Source organism: Hemibagrus wyckioides, linkage group LG08, assembly GCF_019097595.1.
Source record: "Hemibagrus wyckioides isolate EC202008001 linkage group LG08, SWU_Hwy_1.0, whole genome shotgun sequence".
Classification (NCBI taxonomy): domain Eukaryota; kingdom Metazoa; phylum Chordata; class Actinopteri; order Siluriformes; family Bagridae; genus Hemibagrus; species Hemibagrus wyckioides.
The window spans coordinates 11,242,314-11,265,671 of NC_080717.1; the positions used below are offsets into that span (position 1 = coordinate 11,242,314).

The 23,358-nt window shown below is 38.5% G+C and overlaps 1 protein-coding gene across 1 annotated transcript; it reads right to left on the reverse strand.

Moving 5' to 3' along the window:
- Positions 1-7,469: 7,469 nt before the first annotated feature.
- prps1b (phosphoribosyl pyrophosphate synthetase 1B) lies at positions 7,470-23,126 on the reverse strand. Its single transcript, XM_058396638.1, has 7 exons — positions 22,779-23,126; positions 20,177-20,360; positions 15,365-15,463; positions 15,148-15,272; positions 11,704-11,877; positions 10,537-10,696; positions 7,470-8,204 (listed from the first exon to the last, which is right to left on the reverse strand). The coding sequence occupies exons 1-7, from the start codon at positions 22,898-22,900 to the stop codon at positions 8,112-8,114; spliced, it is 957 nt and encodes a 318-aa protein (XP_058252621.1). The 5' UTR covers positions 22,901-23,126; the 3' UTR covers positions 7,470-8,111.
- Positions 23,127-23,358: the final 232 nt, after the last annotated feature.

Genomic DNA, 23,358 nt, shown 5'->3' on the forward strand with positions numbered 1-23,358 from the left:
CACACCGTCCCTGAACTGCCATTACATCTGTCAGCTTGGGTCAGGAAGGAATTAGTGTTAAGTCTGATCTCAGAAACTGCACTGACCTACTAGTTCCTCAAGAGCTCTTGGTTGCTGTTGTAGAAAAAAACATTATTTATATTCACATTATTTACTGTCCAGTTTCACCTAAATGAGGATGAGGTTCTGTTCTGAGCCTGGTTCCTCTCAAGGTTTCTTCCTCATATCATCTCAAGACGTTTTTTCTTGCCAACGTCACCTCAGGCTTGCTCATTAGGGATAAAATAGGGATAAAATAGTAACTTAACTTTAAACTTTATACATTTTTTCTTTTATATGTTTCTATACTTCTGTAAAGCTACTTTGAGACAATATTAAAAGTGCTATACAAATGAATTGGATTGCATTGAATTGAGTCTGTCTGTATGTGGCCCTGCGATGGACTGGCGACCTGTCCAGGGTGTACCCCTGCCTTTCACCCAATGTGTGCTGGGATAGGCTCCAGCAGATCCCCGTGATCCTAATCATGAATAAAGTGGGTATAGAAAATGGATGGATGGATGAATTGACTTGAATTATAATGTCTTTATTATGGGATTCAAAGCAAACTGCAGTCATCAGCCCTTTCTCCAGATGTTCAGAAATCCAAGTCAGAAATCATGAACAAACCAGATTGAAGTTGTAAGGTTGAAAGCAAAAAAAAAAAAAAACATACGACAGTCACGTACACTATATTGCCAAAAGTATCCAAATAATCAGAATCAGGTGTTCCAATCACTTCCATGGTCACAGGTGTATAAAATCAAGCACCTAGGCATGCAGACTGTTTTTACAAACATGCTGTGCTTGGCCCCTTAGTTCCAGTGAAAGGAACTCTGAATGCTTCAGCATACCAAGACATTTTGGACAATTCCATGCTCCCAACTTTGTGGGAACAGTTTGGAGCCGGCCCCTTCCTCTTCCAACATGACTGTGCACCAGTGCACAAAGCAAGGTCCATAAAGACATGGATGTCTGGTGTGGATGAACTTGACTGGCCTGCACAGAGTCCTGACCTCAACCCGATAGAACACCTTTGGGATGAATTAGAGCGGAGACTGAGAGCCAGGCCTTCTCGTCCAACATCAGTGTGTGACCTCACAAATGCGCTTCTGGAAAAATGGTCAAAAATTCCCATAAACACACTCCTAAACCTTGTGGACAGCCTTCCCAGAAGAGTTGAAGCTGTTATAGCTGCAAAGGGTGGAACGACCCTATGGATTAGGAATGGGATGTCACTTAAGTTCATATGCGAGTCAAGGCAGGTGAGCGAATACTTTTGGCAATATAGTTTATATGCAACATTGACTTCTGAAAAGTACCTGCGTTACTTAAATAATAATAGATTAAATTAATACATTTTTTCAGTTTCCAGTTCAGGAGGGTTACGAGTTCCATCCATTATTTGATGCATAGCTAGGAGGTGAGGTGCCCTACTTAGGTTTAGGTCCAGGATTTACTCATTTGTCCTTTCAAAGCAACCCAGCACATTGCCATAGATATATAATTCACATAAATATACATTCACTGGACATTTTAATAGGAACATCTGTACAAAAATCCCAGTGTGAAAATCCCAGGAAATCAGCAGTTTCTAAATACTAAAGCAGAACATCTGGCACCAACACTATGCCAGGGTTAAAGTCACATTGATCACACATTTTCCTTGTTCTGCTGAATAATGAGAACATTAACTGTAGCATGATTTTATGAATTGTGCTGCTCTCACTCGATTGGCTGATTGCAAAACTGCATACATAAACAACATAAATGAGCAGGTGTTCCTAATAAAGTGAGTGTACACTTTCATGAACATCTGTACAGCTGCTCATTCATGCAATTACCCCATGTAATGTTCTTGCTGGGTGGTGTATAACATCATGCAGAGCACAACATGACAAACCTTATGGTGCATGGGCTATAATAGTTTCCACTCCTGTCAGCCAAGAACTACAATTATCTCAAGCTACAGTGGGCACAGGCTCAGAAACTGGGCAGCTAAAAAAAAGAAAAATATCACCTTGTGACATTCACCTTCAACTGCCTTGTTTTGTCAAACCTGTTTATACATCTAATATTTGTGTCAGTATTTGTATTAACTTATGACACATTACCTGTAATCATATAAGGATACATCAAATCCTGACCGGTTACTTTATCACCTGTACACCAGTACATTTATGCATGTATTCAATCAGCCGATCACATGGCAGCAGCATAATGCATAAAATCATGCAGAGATTATGTAGACAAAAGACCTCATTTTGACAATGTTAATGAGAACACTATTCTTTAAGATCCTAAGAAGTATAATCATGAAATTTTCCCCTTAACACTGTTAAATGCAGCAATCCTCATGAAATATTTAGTGGCCACAGAGCAGAAAAGGTCACCAGTTGTCTCAGCTGTCAGGAATTTGAATGTCATGAAGCAACATCACATAAATGACCGTGTTAGCGTTGATAAGCTTGTGAATACTGACCTTCAGGAGTGTTGTTTACTACCAGCCATTTTCATACTGAGCTAATTTAACCTTAATCATTTTATGTATTACACCGTGGCAGAATGATTTATTTACATGAACTCACATGAACTAAAATGGCAGTAGGAATCCAAATGCCAGATGAACTGAAACAGGTCAGAGTATGGACTGCTGCTTTCAGTAAGGCACTTGAGACATTCACTGTCATTGAAGAAATTGCTAACAAGCTTGTACTTTGTCATTTTTTATTTAAAAGAGTCATGATTAAAAAAAAAAATTAAAAACTGAGCTCAAAGAGATTATGATGTTCATTTGCCTGAAATAAACCAATTTCAGCATACATGAAATTCTGCAAGGTAATGAAGGAAAACATTCATTTGGTTTTCAAATGAACTAGAACAGAATAAGGGTAGGACAGTGGCTAAGTTGTTTAGCCTTGCACATCCAGGATTGAGGGTTTGATTCCTGTTAGAGGGCCCAGCAGTAGCAGCTTGGTGGACCTGGTAGTCAAACTCAAAACCTTTCGATCAGTAGTCCAACACCTTAACCAGTAATCACGTACCACGTCCCCTGACTCCCTCTGAAGCCTGCCCTGTGTGTAAGATGTTTGCACTTCTCCTTGCACTTCAGAGGTTTCCTACCCCACTCAAAAGACATGCATTGTAGGCTGAGTGAAATCTTTAAATCGACAGTAGTGTGATTGTACCATGCAAAGGGTTGTCACCCTGACCAGTGTGTCCACTGTTTTGTTCCCCAAGTCCTCTGGGATAGATTCTAGCCTCCCTGCAACCTTGTGTAGGGTAAGCAGGTCAGAAAAGACCCTTAACTGCAAGAGGCAGTGTTTCAATATGTTTCAAAACATGGATACCTTCTAGTGCAAGCATGCAAACATGTTAACACCTTCTTAACTGTCATGTGGTGACCTTATGACATCATAAAATATCCTCAATGGCTGACATTTACCTTATTCTTTTCATCTCATCCACACTCATCTTTGAGCTATGTGCATGAAAGCTTGTGACTTAGAGCTAAAAGGGAAGGAGAGCTGAGCATAGGTTTTTCAGTGGGATATTTCAAAATGGCACACACGGTACTTGCCCCTCACCTTACGTATGCTCTCCCAAGTATCATGTTGTATTTTCTTCCGCACTGCATTTCCTAGAGGGATTCCATTGAAATAGTGCCCTTTGTGCTGGATAACTAATGCACTGGTTCCCACTATATTCACAGCTCAGCTCTAAAAGGAAAATACTAGGATTTACGTTTGGGTGAATCTCCTGCTTGGTGGACAGATGCACGCTTCCCAAACAGCGAGTGCAGGTACTTGAATAATATTTTGGCTTTTGAGATTGCTGTGCATATATCACAAGCACAGGCAGCATGCTGGCAGTTTTATTGCTTGCACTGGATTGGTCACTCCAGCTGGCAGGGATTGATTCTCCTGTAATCAAGCTGAAACTGCACTCCTGGCAGTAGGGCACTTGGATCTGGATGTAGGTTGGCTCTTGTCCAACTTGATGAAGGGCCAGTGGCAGGTATGCCAGCTTAGTTGAACCTACCTTGTGTGTGCAAGACAACCGTAATGAACATCCCAAAGAATCACTGAGATTCTCCACTTACAAGCACGTCAAATAGAAATGATATTTATGTGATTCAGGAAAAAGATGGACAGTTATGTCTGATTTTAGACTTTAGAGGAATGAACTGGTTCTCTACCATTCCGCACAGTGAAATTGTCCGATGTTCTTGTTGCTACAATGTGGGTTCATGATTGTCAGTCTGTGCTATTCTTAATTTCTTGCATGGAAATTGATTGCTTTTTATACCCACATTAAAATGTTAATCATTTATCCATTATTTTTTCTTCATAGATAATCTTTAATTTTAGTCTGAAGCTGTAACATTAACCAAGTAATCAGATGCCTACAGTATCTGCTTGCTATAATTCAGTCTTGTGTGAGGAAGCAGGAGAATGTCCTTGAAAGCCAGATTGAAGGCAGAGAGGGAGGCCCACTCCTTCAAGACTGATTTAAAAGACCTGAGGTTGTGAAATTGCAGTCGTATTGTAAGCATGATGAATAGAATAGACTTTTGACCTGAGGTTGTGATGATATAGTTCTCACAAGCTAGTATTTTCAGATTTTCACCATGTATTTCCTGGTCCTGTTAATCATGTCAACATACAGTATATGATCATTTATTTACATTCATCTTTGCTTATCTGTAACTGTATATAAAAACTATATGTTTGTTCATTTCCTGAATGCAAAGATTTTCTAAGGTTTGCCTTCTATGTTGTAGCTTTGCTGCTGCCGAGGATGAACCCACACGGACAACCTAGATATACTGTGGAGGATATTACTGTGGTTCCAAAAACCCTGAAAATGAGCTTGGACTGCAATTACCACAAACAGATTTGCATTCAAGTCTCCATCAGTCAACAGTTGATAACGTAATATACATCTGTAGAAAGGAAATTATTTATAATCACATTATCTGGAGTGACCTAAAAGTCAAGGTTCAGTGTTTAAGGTTTCTTCCTCATATCACCTCAGGGAGATTTTTCCATGCTATTGACATGGAATTTTTTCATTGTAAAATGAAAATTTACTGTAAAGCTGTTTTGTGACAGTGTTGAAAGCACTATAAAAATAAAATTGAATTCATTGGTCTTCTCTAGAACAGAGAATATTCACAAGATGCATGCAGGCAGGACCTATCATCTCTGATGGAAAAGAGCTTTAAGGATACTTCTGTATTTGGTTGACTGGCTTTGAGTGTTTGCTCCTAGCAGCAAACCAACCGGCTGAGACACATCCACCATCTGAGCACACACTGCTGCACTCGGTCTCACGGTACACTGCAAGAAGTGCTCCAGAGCACCAGAACAGACTGCACAGTTCATCCGCATTGTGTTAGATACATCAAGAAAGGCTAGTCACTCTGCCATCTAGACAAGTGATGAGCTTCATATCACTTTGTGCAAGTCACAATATGAGCTACAGGCTCCTGATAGACATGCTTGAGTTGCTAACTGTTGCTGCAGCAGCTGTTCCCTCAGGGCTGCTAGAAGCCACAACAGAGCATCAATCAAGTGGAAAATTTGGTGCTGACAAGGCTAATGTGAGATGGGAGGAAAGGATGGCACTTCCAGGGTGTCAAAACACCTGAACAACTGTTACTCTGTTATTCTAGATTCAGTTAGCTCATCTACCTTTTTTATTTAAGACTGAAAAAGAAGACTGAAGGTTGGTTTACTTTTTTGGAGGAAATAATTTTTTTTTTTGTTACTGTTGTTGTCACCTGAGGTTATTTGCTTGTTTATAGACAATGATGAACACCACACAGTCGTTTATTTAGGCTCTAATAAATAATAAATACATAGAATTAAAACATAATTCTTATTTCATGAAACAAAAGCTGAAATTCTGATTAATATCACCATGAGTCAAAATACTGTCCCTGGAGGTTATCTGGTGTTCAGAGAATCACGTTTAGAAAAAGAGTGACAAATTATCATGAGCATGACCTCCAACAGCGTCAGTTTCTGGAGTACGTTGTTATAATATCCATTGATGTTTATTGCTGTTTATATAATCAAACCTGTCTACCATTACAATCCTTCTCCTATCTCAGCTCACACGGGTTCCTGTGTTTCCTGAGGAGGTAGATGATTTATAAGAATGTTTTGAGTTTCATTCATTCGACATTAATCTATCATTTAAACCAAAGTTAAACATACACTTGCCTAATGCTAAAGTAGAAGAAACACTTTTGGTAAATTTGACCCTGAAAGATTAAACAGGTCAACAACCAAGAGTCAAACTGTCACTTTTCAAACTATGATAATGATAATTATTAGGTGATTAAGTACTCTTTTGAGCAGCATTCTCCTGATCAATACTGTAGACATTAGATACCTTATTGCTCAAAAACATGCATTTAAAAACAAACAAACAAACAATTTTCCAAACATTATTTATGCTTGCCCCAGTTCTCACCTGCACAAGTATTAAATAATAGTGAAAGACCATCAGCCACCTAATCAATGCATTTTCTGACTGTAATGGTCAGGGAAGTGCTTTCATGGCTTTCGGCAAACACAGATGATGAGGAGCTTCTTCCTGCAGGCCATTTAAGGAGGACAACACCAAGAACCTGAACTTTTCTGGACTCGTCTATTCAACACACTTCCATCACCCAGACATTGTTGCACAGCATATAACTACACCTGCACACATCACTCAGAATAGTCATAGTTTTCTAACACCAATCTGCATTTACATACCCATTTTAATAGCAATTTTAATTATTCCTGGTATTTTTATTTTTTTTATCATCCATATCGATTCTATTTTTAAAGACACGGTCAGGTGATAAAGCACTTCACTACATCATACTGCATGTGGTTGTGTATTTAACAAATAAATTTGCAATTTCATTATTATGCCTGTATGCTCCTTAAACGTGAAATGGTGTTAATAAATCATTTTACTGTTGTTTATAGATGGTTATGGAACAATTAAAATCATTTAATGTGTTGTTTAAAATGAAAAATCAGTATCAGAATGGGCAAAAAAAAGTAATGTGTCTGATAAAAGCAGTGTCAAGGTTAATTCTGTCTTGTAGCTGGAATTAACTCAACCATTCTGAGCTTGCCTTAAAGCTGAGGGATTTGCACATCACTCTATAAAGATAATTCAATTACAAAGCTTGTCAGAGTCCATAAGTAAAATGTTCTTGACTGGCCATGTTAGTTAATGGATCTGAACCCAGTATTACCTGCTGAATTCACTCTAATTTACTGAGCTTAAATCTAAACACCGCACTGAACTGAGTCTTCAAGTAAAATAATGTATAAAAAGCCCTATATGACAAACATCCAACTTAATATTTAGAAAGTAACCCAAGCCAAATGCGTTTCTCTTTCTCACAATTCTTTAATAAGAACAAAATTTAGGAATTTGAAATGAAAAACGGAAATCCAACACATAAAAGAGAAACAGAATTAGCACTTTCATGATGGAGTCTAAGAAAGTGTGGCTAAATCAGTTCAGAAAATACATTCAAATTTAAAATAAAAAAAGGAAAGAAAGTAGAAAACAAAGAAATGAACAAGTAGATAATCAAGGAAGCTCCAGCCTGCAGAGACCCCAAGTTATGATCCCCAAGCATCTCCGAACACAAAAAACGGAAAGAACAAGGAAAATAAACTCACTCAACTACTTTACATTTTCTGTCAGTGGAGATAAAACATCTCGCAAGTTACTTATACAAATTAAGCCCAAATAAATTAAAGTGTAACAGATTGTCACCCGAATCTAGTCAACCTAGTCGTGGAAGGTAATAAAAAGGAGGTGTTTAAGACTAGAAACTAAATGTCCACAGTCTTAACCTTAAGATAAAGCATTCAAAGCTTGAATCCTCAACTAGAGATGAACAGCTCCAACAGGTGGACTGGGTGCCATGATTTCACAGAATTCCTTTGGGGTCTCAGTTAGATACACCTTACTGTGGACTTGGGGTCAGGCTCCCTTTGTTTTCTTTTTTGGTAATAAAGCACAAGAAAGGGACACACGCTGAGGAAGGGTTACAAGGGGACGTGGCTGAAGAGATACGAGACTGACTCGCCGTTGTGGGTTCTTCGAATAGCTTCTGCAAGGATCATTGAAATGTCGATGACCTGGAAAGTGGAAAAGATCACCATTACCATAGATCAGAAGCAAGCATTTTAGTACAGAGCTTCCCAAACTTCAGAGGGGTAAGGCCCCCCAAATACATAGCAAAAGCTCCATGACCCCCCCAACCTCTTTGTTTAAAAAAAAATACAGTATATTGATTAACAGTATAAAGATATATTTATACATATATTTGTATATTAGATATATTTAATAAAGCAGATTGTCTCTTTGCACAATATTATCAACATTTATTAACCAGTTTGTAAGAATTTCATGTGAATTATGAGAACTACCATAAAATGTAATATTTTTATATGCTGGTGAAAATAAGATGATGTAAACATTCTTTACAAATATATTTAAATCCTTAACACTACATACTGTCTGCATACTATTTACAATTATATTGAATCAAAGTGTGTAACAGAAACTTTTTATATTCTATTCTAAAATATTTTAATTATTTTAATATTTTGATTTAGCCTAGCTACGGCCCGCCAGGGGGCCGCGGCCCACAGTTTGGGAAGCACTGTTTTAGTAAATAGAGTCTAGTAACTGTCAAGTTTTTTAGTCTATAAAGATAGAAGATAAAGACATCGCTGGTGTAGTCTACCCACATCAGGTGTTCAGCTAACAGATAAAGCACATATCTTTGTTGTGAAAAAGAGCACAGTGGACCAAATGTAATTAAATAAGTCAAGTAGCCATACAAACAGAATAGCTACATAAGACAGAAGTGAGGTGGAGGGAAGGGAAACCATATACCCTTGCGATACACTTTCAGAGCTTCTCTGGTGTAACAACATTCTGCATCAATAAAGTACTGAGGCATATCCAGGTCACTTCAGACATATGATTCAAGTCCGTGGGGGGAAAAAGCTATTTTTTCATCGAAATCACAAACAGTTGTTTATTTCTGTAAACATCTTGTTTTCAGGAACTTAATAAATAATGATTTATTCACTTTGTTATATAGATATATCTCTCACGCACATACATACACCAATCAGGCATGAAATTATGACCACCTGCCTAATATGGTGTTAGTCCCCCCATATATATATAAAAATTCCGTCAAAACATTCAGTGATTCGTTCAGTGGTCCTACCCGTACATCATTAAACCAGTAGCTGGCGCCAGCGAGTGTGTTTTTTTTTTTTTAACATTATTAGGAAGTCATTGTTTCACTCACTTAATACATTAATCTAAAAACATCAAGGGACAGGTTTTAGTATTATTTATATATAATTAAAAAAAAAAACAATTAAAATTGCCACATCCAGTCCACAAAGAGAAGGTCTGGAAAATTTATTTTTAAGTTTGACATTTCACTCAGTGCAGGCTAGTTTTCAGAGAGTGGTCATGAAAGAGGAAACAAAAGTTAAGGGAAAAAAGATTTTTTGCAAAAGCTTATGAAGTTTTCTGTGCTACAGTATTTTGTTAAAAATAGCCATCACCCTTTTTATACATTTGTGTATAGCATATTATGCTATGAGCAACTCATAAGCCTGGTTTTTTATTCTACACACTTTTCAGATGCACAGCTCCACCCTCTTTCTCTTCTTGCGGTCAACTGAATGAATGACACCAGTGAGTCAGCAGATCCTCATTCATTCATTTCATTCACAAACAACTGAATGAATGACACCAGTGAGTCAGCAGATCCTCATTCATTCATTTCATTCACAAACAACTGTTAGCAGTTTGCTCAGAATCAGTAAGTCTATCACTCTCTTTCAGACTCAAGAGCGAAGTGACGAATTCATTTAATACCTGCAACCAATGACATGCTTCTTAAAAGCCCATTTTAAAATTGGGATTATGCTTCAGCACAGATATAAAACTTCTCTAAAGTGCTAGATTCTTTTCATAGCATGGCTCCGCCTCCTTCTGTTCTTGTTGAACCAGTAAGATTCACATCTGAACTGAATGACGTCCCAATCGTTCTGTTTATTTATATCGTTTTAAAACAGTGCTGAATCACATGCCCAGGTTGTACAGAATCTGTGCCACTCTCTTCACCAACTCAGCATCAAGTCTTCAGTTATGGGTGTATTATTTCGATATGTTCAACCAAATGACATGCTCCGTCACAGCCTGCCGTCAGGTACTTAAGTGAATGAAAAATATGAGTCTGTACAAGGAAGTGAACCAGACCCCACTACTCTAACGCAGTTCTGGCCAGCAAACGGTAGCCCCGTCCCTTCAACTTTGCTTTTCTGTTTTTATCTGCTGTTATTTAATAGTTTGTTCATTTGTTCATCATACACCTGTGCTAATTCTGAGCATTTATTTCTCAGCCTTATTTAATATACTGTATGTTTGGCATCCAACCTGTATTTTAGGACAATGCTTCATCTTCTCTTCCTGTGGAATGGTGTTGGTCACAACTACAGCTTCAAAGCAGGCATTGTTGATGCGTGATATGGCAGGCCCTGAGAAAATGCCGTGGGTAAGGATGGCATACACTTTGGTGGCACCGGCTGATATTAGCCTAGAAAGAGGAGAGTGAGAGAAAGAACACTTGCTCAGTTTCAATTTACAGTGCACTATTCACACTATATGTAGTCTGGTGTACACAGGTATGAGTGACCTCTGTATGAGTGCATATGGATTCAGGGTTGCCAGATTGGACATAGTTTATGGTCAGTGTAGTATAAAGGGGGATGGAATTAACATAGCAGTGTATTAGGTCTGATTCAGTGCTTCTACAGCATCCAGTCCCTTGCAGTGGCTTTTTTTTTATTATTTATTTATAATGCAACTTGTTAAGGTTTTTAGTGTATTTTTGTTTGCAGAAAATCTGTCTGAATTGGTTAAAATGCAAGCAGAGGATTCTTCTTTAAAACTATTAGCAATGAAGACCCACATATAATTACTTTCAATGACTGCTGAACTCTTCAACAAGAGAGACTGAATGGAAGAGAGATTAGGCTGAATGTGTGCTGTGATGATGTTACACAATACATGTTTCATGTCAAATCTGCAGTAATTTTGGAAAATAAGAAGGCCCACTGAATATCACAGTGTTTGCTTGAGCTTGAATTAATTTCTCCAATCATTAAGAAATAAATTAATAAATTAAAAAAAAAAAAATCATAAAATCATGAAGACTGACAAAATTACTGACAATAACATTTACAATAAAGAAGATTTTCAAGTTTATTTTCTAGTCGTAACCGAGTTTCTACCAAACATGAGCTTGCCTGTGCAGAGCAATCCTGAAATGTAACAAAACATGGTAGAAAATCAGCTCAAGATCAAACAAGCAGCTGGATGTTCCAGAGGGATGAAATGATTAAAATTGCAAATTTTTAAGTGGAAAATTACAGTGGGCGAATAGTTTAGTGCAGCCAAGCACTGACAATAAAAGCGACTTGGTCTGACTTTCGTAAGGTCAAACAACCGATTCAGCTCATGATCTAAAAGGCACGATGCAGAAATGTATCCCTGACTACAATCGTCTTAGTATAAAGAGCAGCAGCAGAAGGAGTGAGTTACTTGTCAGCAGCATGGCAGATGGTACCACACGTGTCAGCCATGTCGTCGACCAGGATAGCCACACGGTCCTTCACGTCTCCCACCAACACCATGCGATCCACCTCATTAGCCTTCTTCCTTTCTTTGTGAATGAGGGCAAAGTCAACATTCAGCCGGTCTGCTATAGACGTGACCCTGCAGGTGGAAAAACACTTACGTCAACACACACACACACCCAGGACTGAAATGCACAAAACTCTCCGTCTCTCTCTCTCTCACACACACACACACACACACACTCACACCTGTGTGAACAAACTTATATTGTTCATTACTTATTGCACTACCTCAATGTTAATATTTCATCTGCTGCTATATTTATGTTTATTTCTATTTGCACTACCTCAACCGCTGCTACTGCAGTTTTGCACAATGCGTGTTGTCAGGCCGCTATATATATATATATATTATATACGTTATTAGTTACCTGTTTTTTTTCCCTACAGTTCTCAAATATTGTACATCATTTCATTTCATTTAATTGCACATGTTCTCTTTTTCGGCACTAAGTGTCCTGTTTTTTTGTGTTGTCTTTTTGTACTTATTGTTTTTGCACTGTCTTGTCTTTGCTCTGTTTGCACCTAGTTGCACGCTGCACTTTATGTGGCTTGGACAAACTTCGGTCCTGGCTCTGTGTTGTTGTTTTTTTTTTGTGTTTAAACATTGTTGTATATTTATGTAGCACCAGGTCCTGGAGAAACATTTTCATTTTACTATGTACTGCATCAGCTATATGTCAGCTTGAATCTTGGATCATGAATCAAAGCAAGAAAAAAAAGCTGACAAAAAAGAAATAAAAAAGGGAATTATTTATTTACTTATCTATTTTTTTTTTTAAACTTATTTACCAGGGGGAAAAATGGTAAATCTGAGTGTGTGTATGTAAGTAAAAGTTTGTCTTCTGGGAAACATGTAATATCTTATGTAGCTTCTGAAGGGCAGTTCTAAACGAAGACCTTTAAACTGAATAATTTACACCATTCAATAAAAATTCACATCCTGTTTAAAAGTTTTCACCTCCCTGCCTCTCACTGTATCATGATTTTCATCAGTGAATGTTTACAGCTTGTGTTATAGTTGTGTACGTGTCGCTCAGTTGTCCTCAGTGTGAAAAGATGGATGTCAAACTCTTATGGCTTCTGTTGGAAAGGGGTGAAATACACACAGCAGATAATATGCAGCAGCTGAAGGATTGTTTTTTTTAAAGAAAAGCGATAAAGTTTAACAGGACCAAAAAAAAAAAGGGGGACTCAACAGCCATTAAAAAAACAACAACGTAAAAACAGTTGTTGATCATCCAGGTAACAGCACACAGTATTAAGAATGGTGGGGATGTAAACTTTTAAAATCGTTAATTTGTGTAAACTCAGTGGGTTATATGGAAACATGTTAAGTAAAATAGCTTATTCAAGCAAAATGATGATCCCTCTTTTCTAACATTTTGCTGACGCAAAACTTGTGACCCCAAATACAATGGCTGCAGAACCTTTGTTTCTGTCAAGTTTTTCTTTTCTGTTTTATTTCTTGCAACAGTGAGAAGCGACACCAAGTAAATTTCCACACAACAAAATGTTCATCTTGAGCACAAAATCTCTCATTAATAAATATTTATCCTGTCCATTGAGGTTGATTGACACAAGGTATGACCTAGCTTTAAAATAAATTTTGACAGTGAAAACTTTATGTAAGTGAGTAATAAAAGGCCAACATGCTTTATCCAATGTGCTGTACATAACACTGCAGAACATCACCTTTTAATAACCTCATGAGAAAAATGGCTAATGATAGAGCGGACCTCAGGGTCACCTCACTTTCTAAATTTAGGACCAACCACAAAAAAGCCTCTGTAACCGTAATACAACCACGGTGGACAGATAAAAGACGTTGGTTTAAAGATCTTAGTGTTCTGGTAGAAGAGTATGAGTGGAGATGGTCGATTAATGTACTGAGGTGCAAGCCCAGAAAAAGCTTTGTCCATATAAATAAGAATTTTAAAATCAATTCTGAACTAACAGAAAGCCAGTGAAGAGATGCCAAAACAGGAGAAAGACGATCCGTCTTTTGGGTCCCCTGCAGCTGCATTCTGCCCAAGCTTCAGGTCAGATAAAGGCAGTGTGAGGAAGGACAGCAGACTGAGAATGATGGTTGTTGTATTGAGAGTTGTACTGAGAGTGTGGCTCACCATTTGCTAGTCTTTTGTAGCAAGAAACTAACTTTGGAATAGACCTTAAATGGTAGAAGCTTCCCTTAACAATCTGTTTATTAAAAAGTAAATGTGAGTCAAAGGTTTTTGACATGCTTATTCAGGCAAATCAGTAGCCCAGGGGATAAGACACTGGATTACTGTTCAGTTGTGAGTTCAGCTGCCACTACTGGGCCCCTGAGCAAGGCCCTTAACCCTCTACTGCTCAGCCGTAGAATTTTAAAAAAAAAAGAGAGAGAAAAAAAAAGAGAGAGAGAGAGAGAGAGAGATATAATGTAAATCGCTCGGGATAATGTCACACGCTCATGTCGGTTTCTTCTGTACAACATCAGAAGGATTTGGACTTTTTATACACACATTCTGATCAGGTGCTTGGTCAGCATCTTGTCACTTCAAGACTGGACTACTGCAACTCTCTCCTGGCAGATCTACCTTTGAATGCAATTCATCCTCTGTAAGTGATCCAAAATGCAGCTGTATAAGTTCACCATCCCACTGCTGTGTTCCTTCCACTGGCTCCTGGTAGCTGCATCAGAATCAAAACTCTGATGTTCGCCTACAAAGCCAAGAATGGACCAGCACCCTCTTACCTCAAAGCTCTTACTACTCCTCACACGGCACCTCACTCCCTCAGATCTACTAGCACTGCTCAACTGGTCCCACCATCTCTCAGTGTAAGAGGCAGGCATACATCTAGACTCTTCTCTGTTCTTTTGGTGGAATGAACTTCCCCTACATGTTTGAAGAGCTGAGTCACTGACCGTCTTCAAACAACGGATGAAGACCTACCTCTTCATGAAACACTTAAACTAGCTCTTATTTTCCCTGTTTGTTTTATGTATTGTTGTATGTTGCTAATATAAAAAAAAACACCAACACAATTTTGAGGCTGTTGGTATCTTAAATCTGTGACCTATTGAACCAGTGTTAATGTACTAAATTGATAGAGACTTCAAAGCACTCTTGTACATCGCTCTGGATAAGCGCATCTGCCAAATGCCAGAAATGTAAATGTAAATGGGTAAGAGAGTCTGCCAAATGCCAGAAATGTAAATGTAAATGGATAAGAGAGTCTGCCAAATGCCGTTAATATTAATGTACATAGCGAGATTTAAATCATGGAATGCAAAGGCAGCATGAACTGTGAAAGTGCCACTGTCTTGATTTTTGTGTAACAGTGAGAGAGAAAAGGCGACGAAGACCTCTTAGCTCCTCCGGCGTCTGGAGACACAATGGTGCAGTTCTTCCATTCAGGGATATTTTCCTTAATCCACTTCAGCACAGCCGGCTCAGCGTACAGGTTGTCCACAGGAATATCGAAGAAACCCTAAAAACACACCAGATTTACAGAGTAGCAGGTCGGCTTACAAGATCCAGTTAAAGAGATTAAATTCACTTCAAAATCTTCATGAAGCTCACCTGAATCTGAGAGGCGTGCAGGTCCATGGTAATGATGTGATCTGCTCCTGCCACTGACAGCATGTTGGCCACCAGCTTGGCAGAGATCGGAGCTCGGCTCTAATATCAGAGAACACTTTCAGTTAATAAACTTCCCTTCTCTGTACATAATCCCAGAGACACACTCAAAAAAAACACGAAAAAAAGGCTGATTTAAGGCTCACTGGATGTTAAGGTTGATAAAAACAGGAAAGAAAAAAAAAAAAGAACAGAAGATGCAAGAACCCCTAGTTATTCATTCTGATGGGTAATGTGACCCTGAATAGAAAACAAAACAAAAGCAAGGAATAAAATCTAATGTGCCAGTCATGATGAAAGTTACATGGTGTTAGTTGATACCCAAAAACTTGATTATTTTCCAATAACACAATATTCTGAAGTGTTTTATTCATCTACAGTTTTCTGCAATTGTTGCAGCCAAAACTGCTTCCTCTTGCTGCAGCTTTTTTAAAATGTGTGATACAACTACAAGGTAAAAATCTGATCTGTGACTCCTTTCTGAAATATTTCCCCTTACAGAAATCTTCACCATAGCAACAATCCATGTACGATTATTATTATGCATGGATTATGTGAAGCATCCAGTGTCTGTAAATAAGTTATTACTATACAAAAGGCAGGGGATTATAATAGGCATGTTACCTTATATGAACCTGTTACAAAAAAATTAAGAATTCCACAATTAATACTGTTAATAATCACTGCAAATTGACGCATATATAGACATGTTCACATGCACAAGCTTTATCATTTCTTGTTGAAGTGCATGTCCTCAGCTGCCATTCTAACAGCAGCAACAAACTGCCACCAACTGCTGCTATACAGAAGTGTATATGTTTACAAGAACCCTCTTTGTTACAGTTCTCCTATTTTGCACATTGCACTGCTTATACACTGCAGAATGTATTCTGGTCAGCACTATACCGTCTATATTGTGTATTCTGTGTATCTGTCCTGTACTTTTTTGTATTGTATTGTCTTTTTGTCTCGTACTGTTTGCATTAGGTTGAAAACGTTGCACTTTACGTGGCTAGGACAACTACTTTCTGTCCTTAGCTCTGTGTTGTTATGTAGCTTTATGTTGTTGTGTTGTTTTATGTAGCACCAGGGTCCTGGTCTCATTTCACTGTGCACTGTGCCAGCTATATATGGTTGAAATGACAATAAAAGCTTCCTGACTTGACTGGTCCAAAATACAAATGTGCTTAAAATGATGCAAATCAGTCAGGAGTCAGTGGATCAACACTAAACGATCCCCACGGTCCTACAGTCACCAGTTTTTACTTTCACTTCTGGATGTGTGTGCTTTATGTTCAAAGAATAAAGAAGTTGGAGCAAAACAAGAACGACTCCAAATATATAACCATATCTGGAGTAACACTGCACACGAAGGTAGTAGATAACTTGGATTATATTAAAGTTTCGATGGTGTGGGATGTGTGAGGTACACATCCTTATCTCTCTACGCAGTGCAGACTCTCTAGACGGACAAGGTTTTGCATCCAACAGGTTTTTTTTTTTAGATGTGAGCTGGGATTATAAGCACTGCTCTGTGGAATTCTCGACTGGTCCGACAAGGTTGACTAAATTAACCTAACCTTTTCTTGTCCCCCTTGGGGGCAATTTGTTTTGCAGGAATGGAATACACCAAATACAAGGACAAAAGCACACAAGTAGGCATTAAATGTGTAATAAACACTAAAAGAAAGTATTACAAAACAAAGCAGAAACCCCCCACAAACTGCACTAAATAATGGCACATGGTACAAAAGGTGATCAAGATTTGTTTCTTTTATCTAAATCTATATAAATCTATACAAAGACCCTGAAGGCGAAGTCTGGAATGTGTCATGAAGGGAATGAGGTGTGTCACATAGAACGGAGATTGCTTTCCTAAGTACTGGCTTCGTAAATAAATCTGACAACCAGGCGGTTTCTCTTTGTCTGCAAATATTTACAACCCTCACCAGTGCATTTACTGTTTAACATTTAAAGAAGCAAACCAAGAGATCAATGAGAATGTTAGAACTTTTTCAATGAGCGCTTTAAAAATAAAACAGCCTTCAATGTCCTGTCAGTATGGGATTTAACTCTACAACAGCAAATCGGTCCGTAGCTCCAATTGCACTGATAATATAAATGCACTAATATGGAAGTGTTGCTGTAGTAACATGTAATTCAGAGGGACTTGTATGGTATGACCCCAAGTAATCCAAGCCTCATAATTTTCAGATTTGTATTTAATAAAGAAAAAACAAAACATTGTTCAATTGCTTTCTGAAAGAACCCATTTATTTTCAGATGGAGTCTCCAATGCTGATGTAAAGCTGCTTCTTTCCATTTACAGACACAGGAAACTGCTCAGGACAGACAGCTTGTCGGTTTCTTGGTAACAAGCTGCGTTTCCCGTTTTCATTAACGTCACGAGAAAGCGTGGGGGAGCTTCTATGTCTAGCTGAACACGTTCAGCATATATTCTACTACTACTTGAAGTGTTGTTAGGAAATTGTTGTGGTTTAAGGGAAATTTCAAGACATTCTGTTATTGGAAATGATCAATCTGAGTGGTTAAAGTAATTCAACTTTGCTTTCGTCAGTTATTGTTTTGCCAGTAGGTCATAAAGCTTTCAACTAAAACTGTCTCCAGCACTTCTGACCTGTATGTATGATTACCACTGACAAAAATTGGAAAGATTTATGTGTACTGAAAAAGAAAGAACAAAAACATGTTTTTTTTTCCAGGTTAAGGAAAATGCTTTACTCGATGCAAAGTTCATGCAAAACAACTGCTTTTGGTGAATGCTGTCAAATCCTTAAGCTAAACAATTGCATAAATTAAGCTCTAAATCTTTAAAATACAACCTTAAGGATAAAGTACTATTTTTGTAGAGAAAGGAAACTGGGTTAGTTGGGTGCGTCCGATATGCTAGATGCCACAGAAGCATTATGGAAAATGTGAGTAATCACTGTACGGCTTCACCCGGAATTTTTGCCACATTAATTCCCTCATCTGAAAAGCTGAAGATTTGCATTATATCTCTACTTTAGAAAATATGGGACATCTTAAAGGTTAATTTACAGAATTATTTAGTGTGTGTGGAGTTTTTTTTGTTTTGTTTTTTTACTTAAATATGAGAATTTCGATGTAAACTTGACCCCTTTGCTGACAGACCACCCAATTTTTTAGGTGAGCCAAAGCATAGGTAGAGAAAAACATAAATTAAAGTAAATAACTTTATTTTAGCCAAACAGTCTGATTGGCTTGGCCAGACCTTCCACTTTTACCCCCTGATTAAGAAGTGCTTTGTGTTGCCAGTGTGTTTTTGTTCATTGTCCTGCTGCATGTGGAAGTTCCTCAAAATTATTCTGGATGCACTTCTCTGTAAGAATGTTTCTGTACACTTCTGAATTCAGGTGTTACCATTATGTGTTACATCATCAGTAAAGATTAGCAACACATCCTGCATAACTGATGAGCTTGTATGTTTTGGATCATGAGCAGATTCTTTCCTTCTCCTCAATTTGGCCTTTCCATCACTTTGTTGGAAGTTAATTTTGGTTCCAGATCTTTCGTAGCTCATCTCTGTACTTTTTTCTGAAATCCAATCTTGCCTTCTCATTCTCACTGCTGATGAGTGATTTGCATCTTGTGTTAGGGGGTCAAGAAATTATTTCCGTTCAAAACTCCTTCAAACAGTGGATTGTGATCCCTTCACCCCTGCCCTGTGGAGGTTGTTGTTGATGTAACTGACTGTTATTTTTTATATATAAGTGGTTTCTTTCACAGGGCATTCTGGCTCTTCCCAATGCTTATGCAGTAACAGATTTTCTCGGCTTCAAAATGGTTTGCTAGAGCCTTAGACAGCTCTCTGGCCTTCATGTTGTTTTTAACCACAAATTCAGTCTTCACAGGTGAACCCCAGGGATCAAACCAAGAGTAGACGTTCAGAGCTATTAATTATTTAACAGTCAATCTAACACAGCACATCTGGGCAACAAGAAACATGTCAGTTACGTGTTCCAATATTTTTTGATCGCTTGAATAAATGGGTGGGTTCAAATAAAATGTGCCATGTTCCAAAATGAAAATCTATCGTTTTATAATCATCTTTCGATCTGAAACCCAAATGTCTTCTGTGTATAGCTATGACAAAAGATTTGGTCTTGCTGTTCCAGTACCTTCAGAGGGAACTGCATGTATGGGTTTTCAGTTTCATATGCGAGTAACAGGATCTCTATTCTTGTTCAGTGCAGAGAAACCTGTCAAAATTCTTGTCCATGGTAATGACACATCCTGTGCGATATGTAAGAAAAGATTATACCATATTCCTTATAAGGTTCATTATATTACTCATATCTTTCTTATTTCGTATGCTGTCCAAGTTTAAAAGCGTTTGTGACTAATGACTGGGAATTTGGGAAATGTTTTTTCTGATCTTATCTTTCCTGAAGACTGTATTCTGGTGTTGTACTGTTTAGTTTTCTTTTCCCTCGTTCTTTCCAGATCTTTCTTCATTGACTCATTTGTGGTCCTGGAGCTTCAAAGAAGGCTACAAATCATATAACATGTTCATGACCCCTAATAAGTAATATGCAAACACAGAGGCAATTGGAAAACTTGTAAAAGCTAGAATTCTACAAGAAAAATTACTGTTAATTACTGCCCTATTCACTGATATAGTACATGCGCCTCACACCCAAAGTCAACAGGCTGTGCAAACAGCAGGATATTATTTGCATAGCATTTTTCTCCACCAGACATGAGCAGCCTCACCTTGTCCTTTTTGTCTTGACGGGCGTAAGGAAAACAGGGGATGACTGCGGTGACACGGGAAGCCGAAGCTATCTTGCAGGCGTTGATCATGATCAGCAACTCCATCAGGTTGTCATTGATCTCTCCACAACCGCTCTGCACGATGTACACATCCTCACCACGTACACTCTCTCCAATCTCCACACTGCACAAAAATAGTGTCCAATTTATCTTACTGTGTTCAGCAGCAGAAACAAAAAACTTGAACCTGGTTAAAGAATTGTAATGTGCTTTCTCTGTGGTGTAGATCAGTGTAATCTGAGAACATTGCAAAGATGCAAATTGTTCACGCAATAAAACTCAACAAACACTCACCGGGAAGCTCATGCTGTTTAAGAAGCCTGGTTAAACACTGATCATTCAACACATATTGGATTACCTCACCTATTAATCTGCTATAAAACTGCCAAAAGACAGACTGAGCTGTGGTAGACCATCCTGGCCAGCTGATAAATGCTGAAACAGCTTCTGAACTACGGCAGACAAAAATATTTATTGTTCATATGGATTTATTTTAATTAATGTACACTAAACTGCCAATATACATCCAATTTAAAACACCTGCTCATTTATCCAATTAACCAATCATGGGGCAGCAACACAAATCTTAAACTCATGCATATACAAGGTCAGTTAATGTTCACATCAAACTTCAGAATTGGGGAACAGTGTGATCTCTGTGACTTATGCTGGGCATGAATGTTAGTGCCAGAAGTGTAGAGTTTACACAAAATGGTGCAAAAAAACATCCTGCATGTGAAGGATCTGCAGACTGAAACACAATGTTGATGAGAGAGCGCAGAGGAGAATGAACAGACTGGACTGAGTTGACCAGAAGTCTACAGCAATTCAAATAATCACTCTTTACAACCATAGTGAGCAGAAAAGCATCTCAAATCAAACCTTGAGGTGGATGAGCTGCAACAGCAGAAGACCACATCAGGTTGCTCTTTTGTCAGGCAAAAACAAGAATCTAGGGCTATCAGTCCAGTTTTATGGAGTTTGTGCCCATGATTGCTTCAGATACTTGTTCTTATCTGACAGGGGTGAAACCTGATGTAGTCGTCTGCTGCAGAAATTCGACCTCAGGGTTTGAGGTTTTGTGCATGTGGAGACGACAGCTTATCAGCCTCCTAAATATCTCAAAATGGACACAATCTCCCAGCTTTGATAGCCTTCTAATCAATGTTGACCTAATACATACTTTGGCTTTACACATGAGGTAACACATGAGGTAACCTGACAGATCTAGAACTGTAAAATAAACTCCTTCAACCTGCTCAAGGAGATATCTATTTAATGATTGTCATTTAAAGGTGTACAATAAGATTTTGTCTATTTATTACAGCTGTGAAGCTTTCTTTTGATCAACTTTCCACAGACCGAACACATTAGGTCCAAGTTGCAGGATTTATAAGACGAGTTACTGAGATTAGGATTAAACCAATTCCATTCAAATCGGCTTAGAACTACGAAAAGTCAATAATGAACATAATCTTTTTGATCATGGTGGGTGATCATTTCCAGCAATATAACAATAAAATAATAATAAAAACCTGACCTCAAACACATGCTTTTACATTTTACTAATATTCACTTTGACATTTTATAATGTAAGGGTGTGTGTGTGTGTTTTTATGTCCTGTTCCAAAAGTGTCCGAAACTGACATTTGATGTTATATATTTTGATTGACACAACAGAGATCATGCACATGAACTCATCCAAAAAGTTCTCTGATGTTCTACACATCCTGCAGCACAAGCTTACGACATGGTGATGATGAGGAACAGGTCAGATCTGAGTCAGACATCAATCAGTACACACAGCTCTGTTTCACACTCAGAGGTGTTGTTCAGCCCAGACTCTGTATCACACATAGATACTGTATAGAGTCTCCAGCATGTATTACAAAAGAGCATCTTTTTTTTCTTTTTCTTTTAAATCTGCATTTTATTTACAAGCATGGCGCCATAATACTTGCACATAATGTATGATTAGCATTGTGTACATTAGCTTTAAAAGTGAAAACACGTCACCGGCTGCGCGTGACATTCATGATTCTTCCAGCGCGAACTGAAGGCAACACGCTGCGTTTAATCGGGGAATCAAGAAAGATTACTATTCAATTCTTCTCCAAATATAAGTGTTGAACTCAAATAATGCAACCTTTTAGGAGATATTAAAAAAAATACTAATTTGCCCAAAGTTAGCGGAATTATTTCTACTTGAACTTGCTTATGAACTCGCAACCATTAAATCATGCTAATATAACAGACATACCGCTAAAGGTAAACAATAACACCGTGTAATACCTCCAGCACGCGCTCACTAAACGGTTTGCTAATTTCCCGTACTGAGTGCACGCATCTCGCTGTACAGAGCGGTGTGCTGAGCATTTCGGGAGTTGTAGTGTCCGCAGCCCCACGTGGACGGACCGACTACATGATGGGAACTACATCCTCCGAGAGCAATCGGTTAACGGCAGCTTGAAACGATGCTCGTAACCAATGTAACGTGAAAGCAGCATGCGACAATTCTACAAAACCCTGGGATTTAACTCACCATGTTTCTTGGTTGCTGAACTTTTTCGTGACGACCTTCCCCAGCTCAAGTCCGAGCCGGTCGGCGATTCTCTGAGACAGATCCTGGTGGGAGCTTCCGCTGAAAATCTTAATATTCGGCATCTTTTCGTCTTCTGGGGCCTCCGGCGTTGCGCACGACCAAGAGAGTCAGGACAGAAAAGTCTTTGCTCTACTACAACGACTTCCGTTCAAGCAGATGTAGCCTGCGGTGTCGGTCAAATTGTAGCTAGCTGATGCTGAATCCCCCTTGTTAGGTGAACGTCTTCCCTACCTTTCCGCCATAGTTGATCTGTCGAGTGTCCGATGGCGCGCGAGATCACACACACACACACACACACACACGCTGTTCCTGCGCGATGACGTCACGAAACCCTCCCACTAGGTTAAACGCTCCCTTTGGCGCGCGCTTCTCTACTCACTAAACCCCGCGTTATCATAGGAACAGATGTGCAGCAGACAGCGGGGTTATTGACTCCACTTGCAGTATTAAATATGATTTTCCGAATATATATACATATATTTAGAAACTGAAAATAGCGGCACGTGATTGGCCACGAATA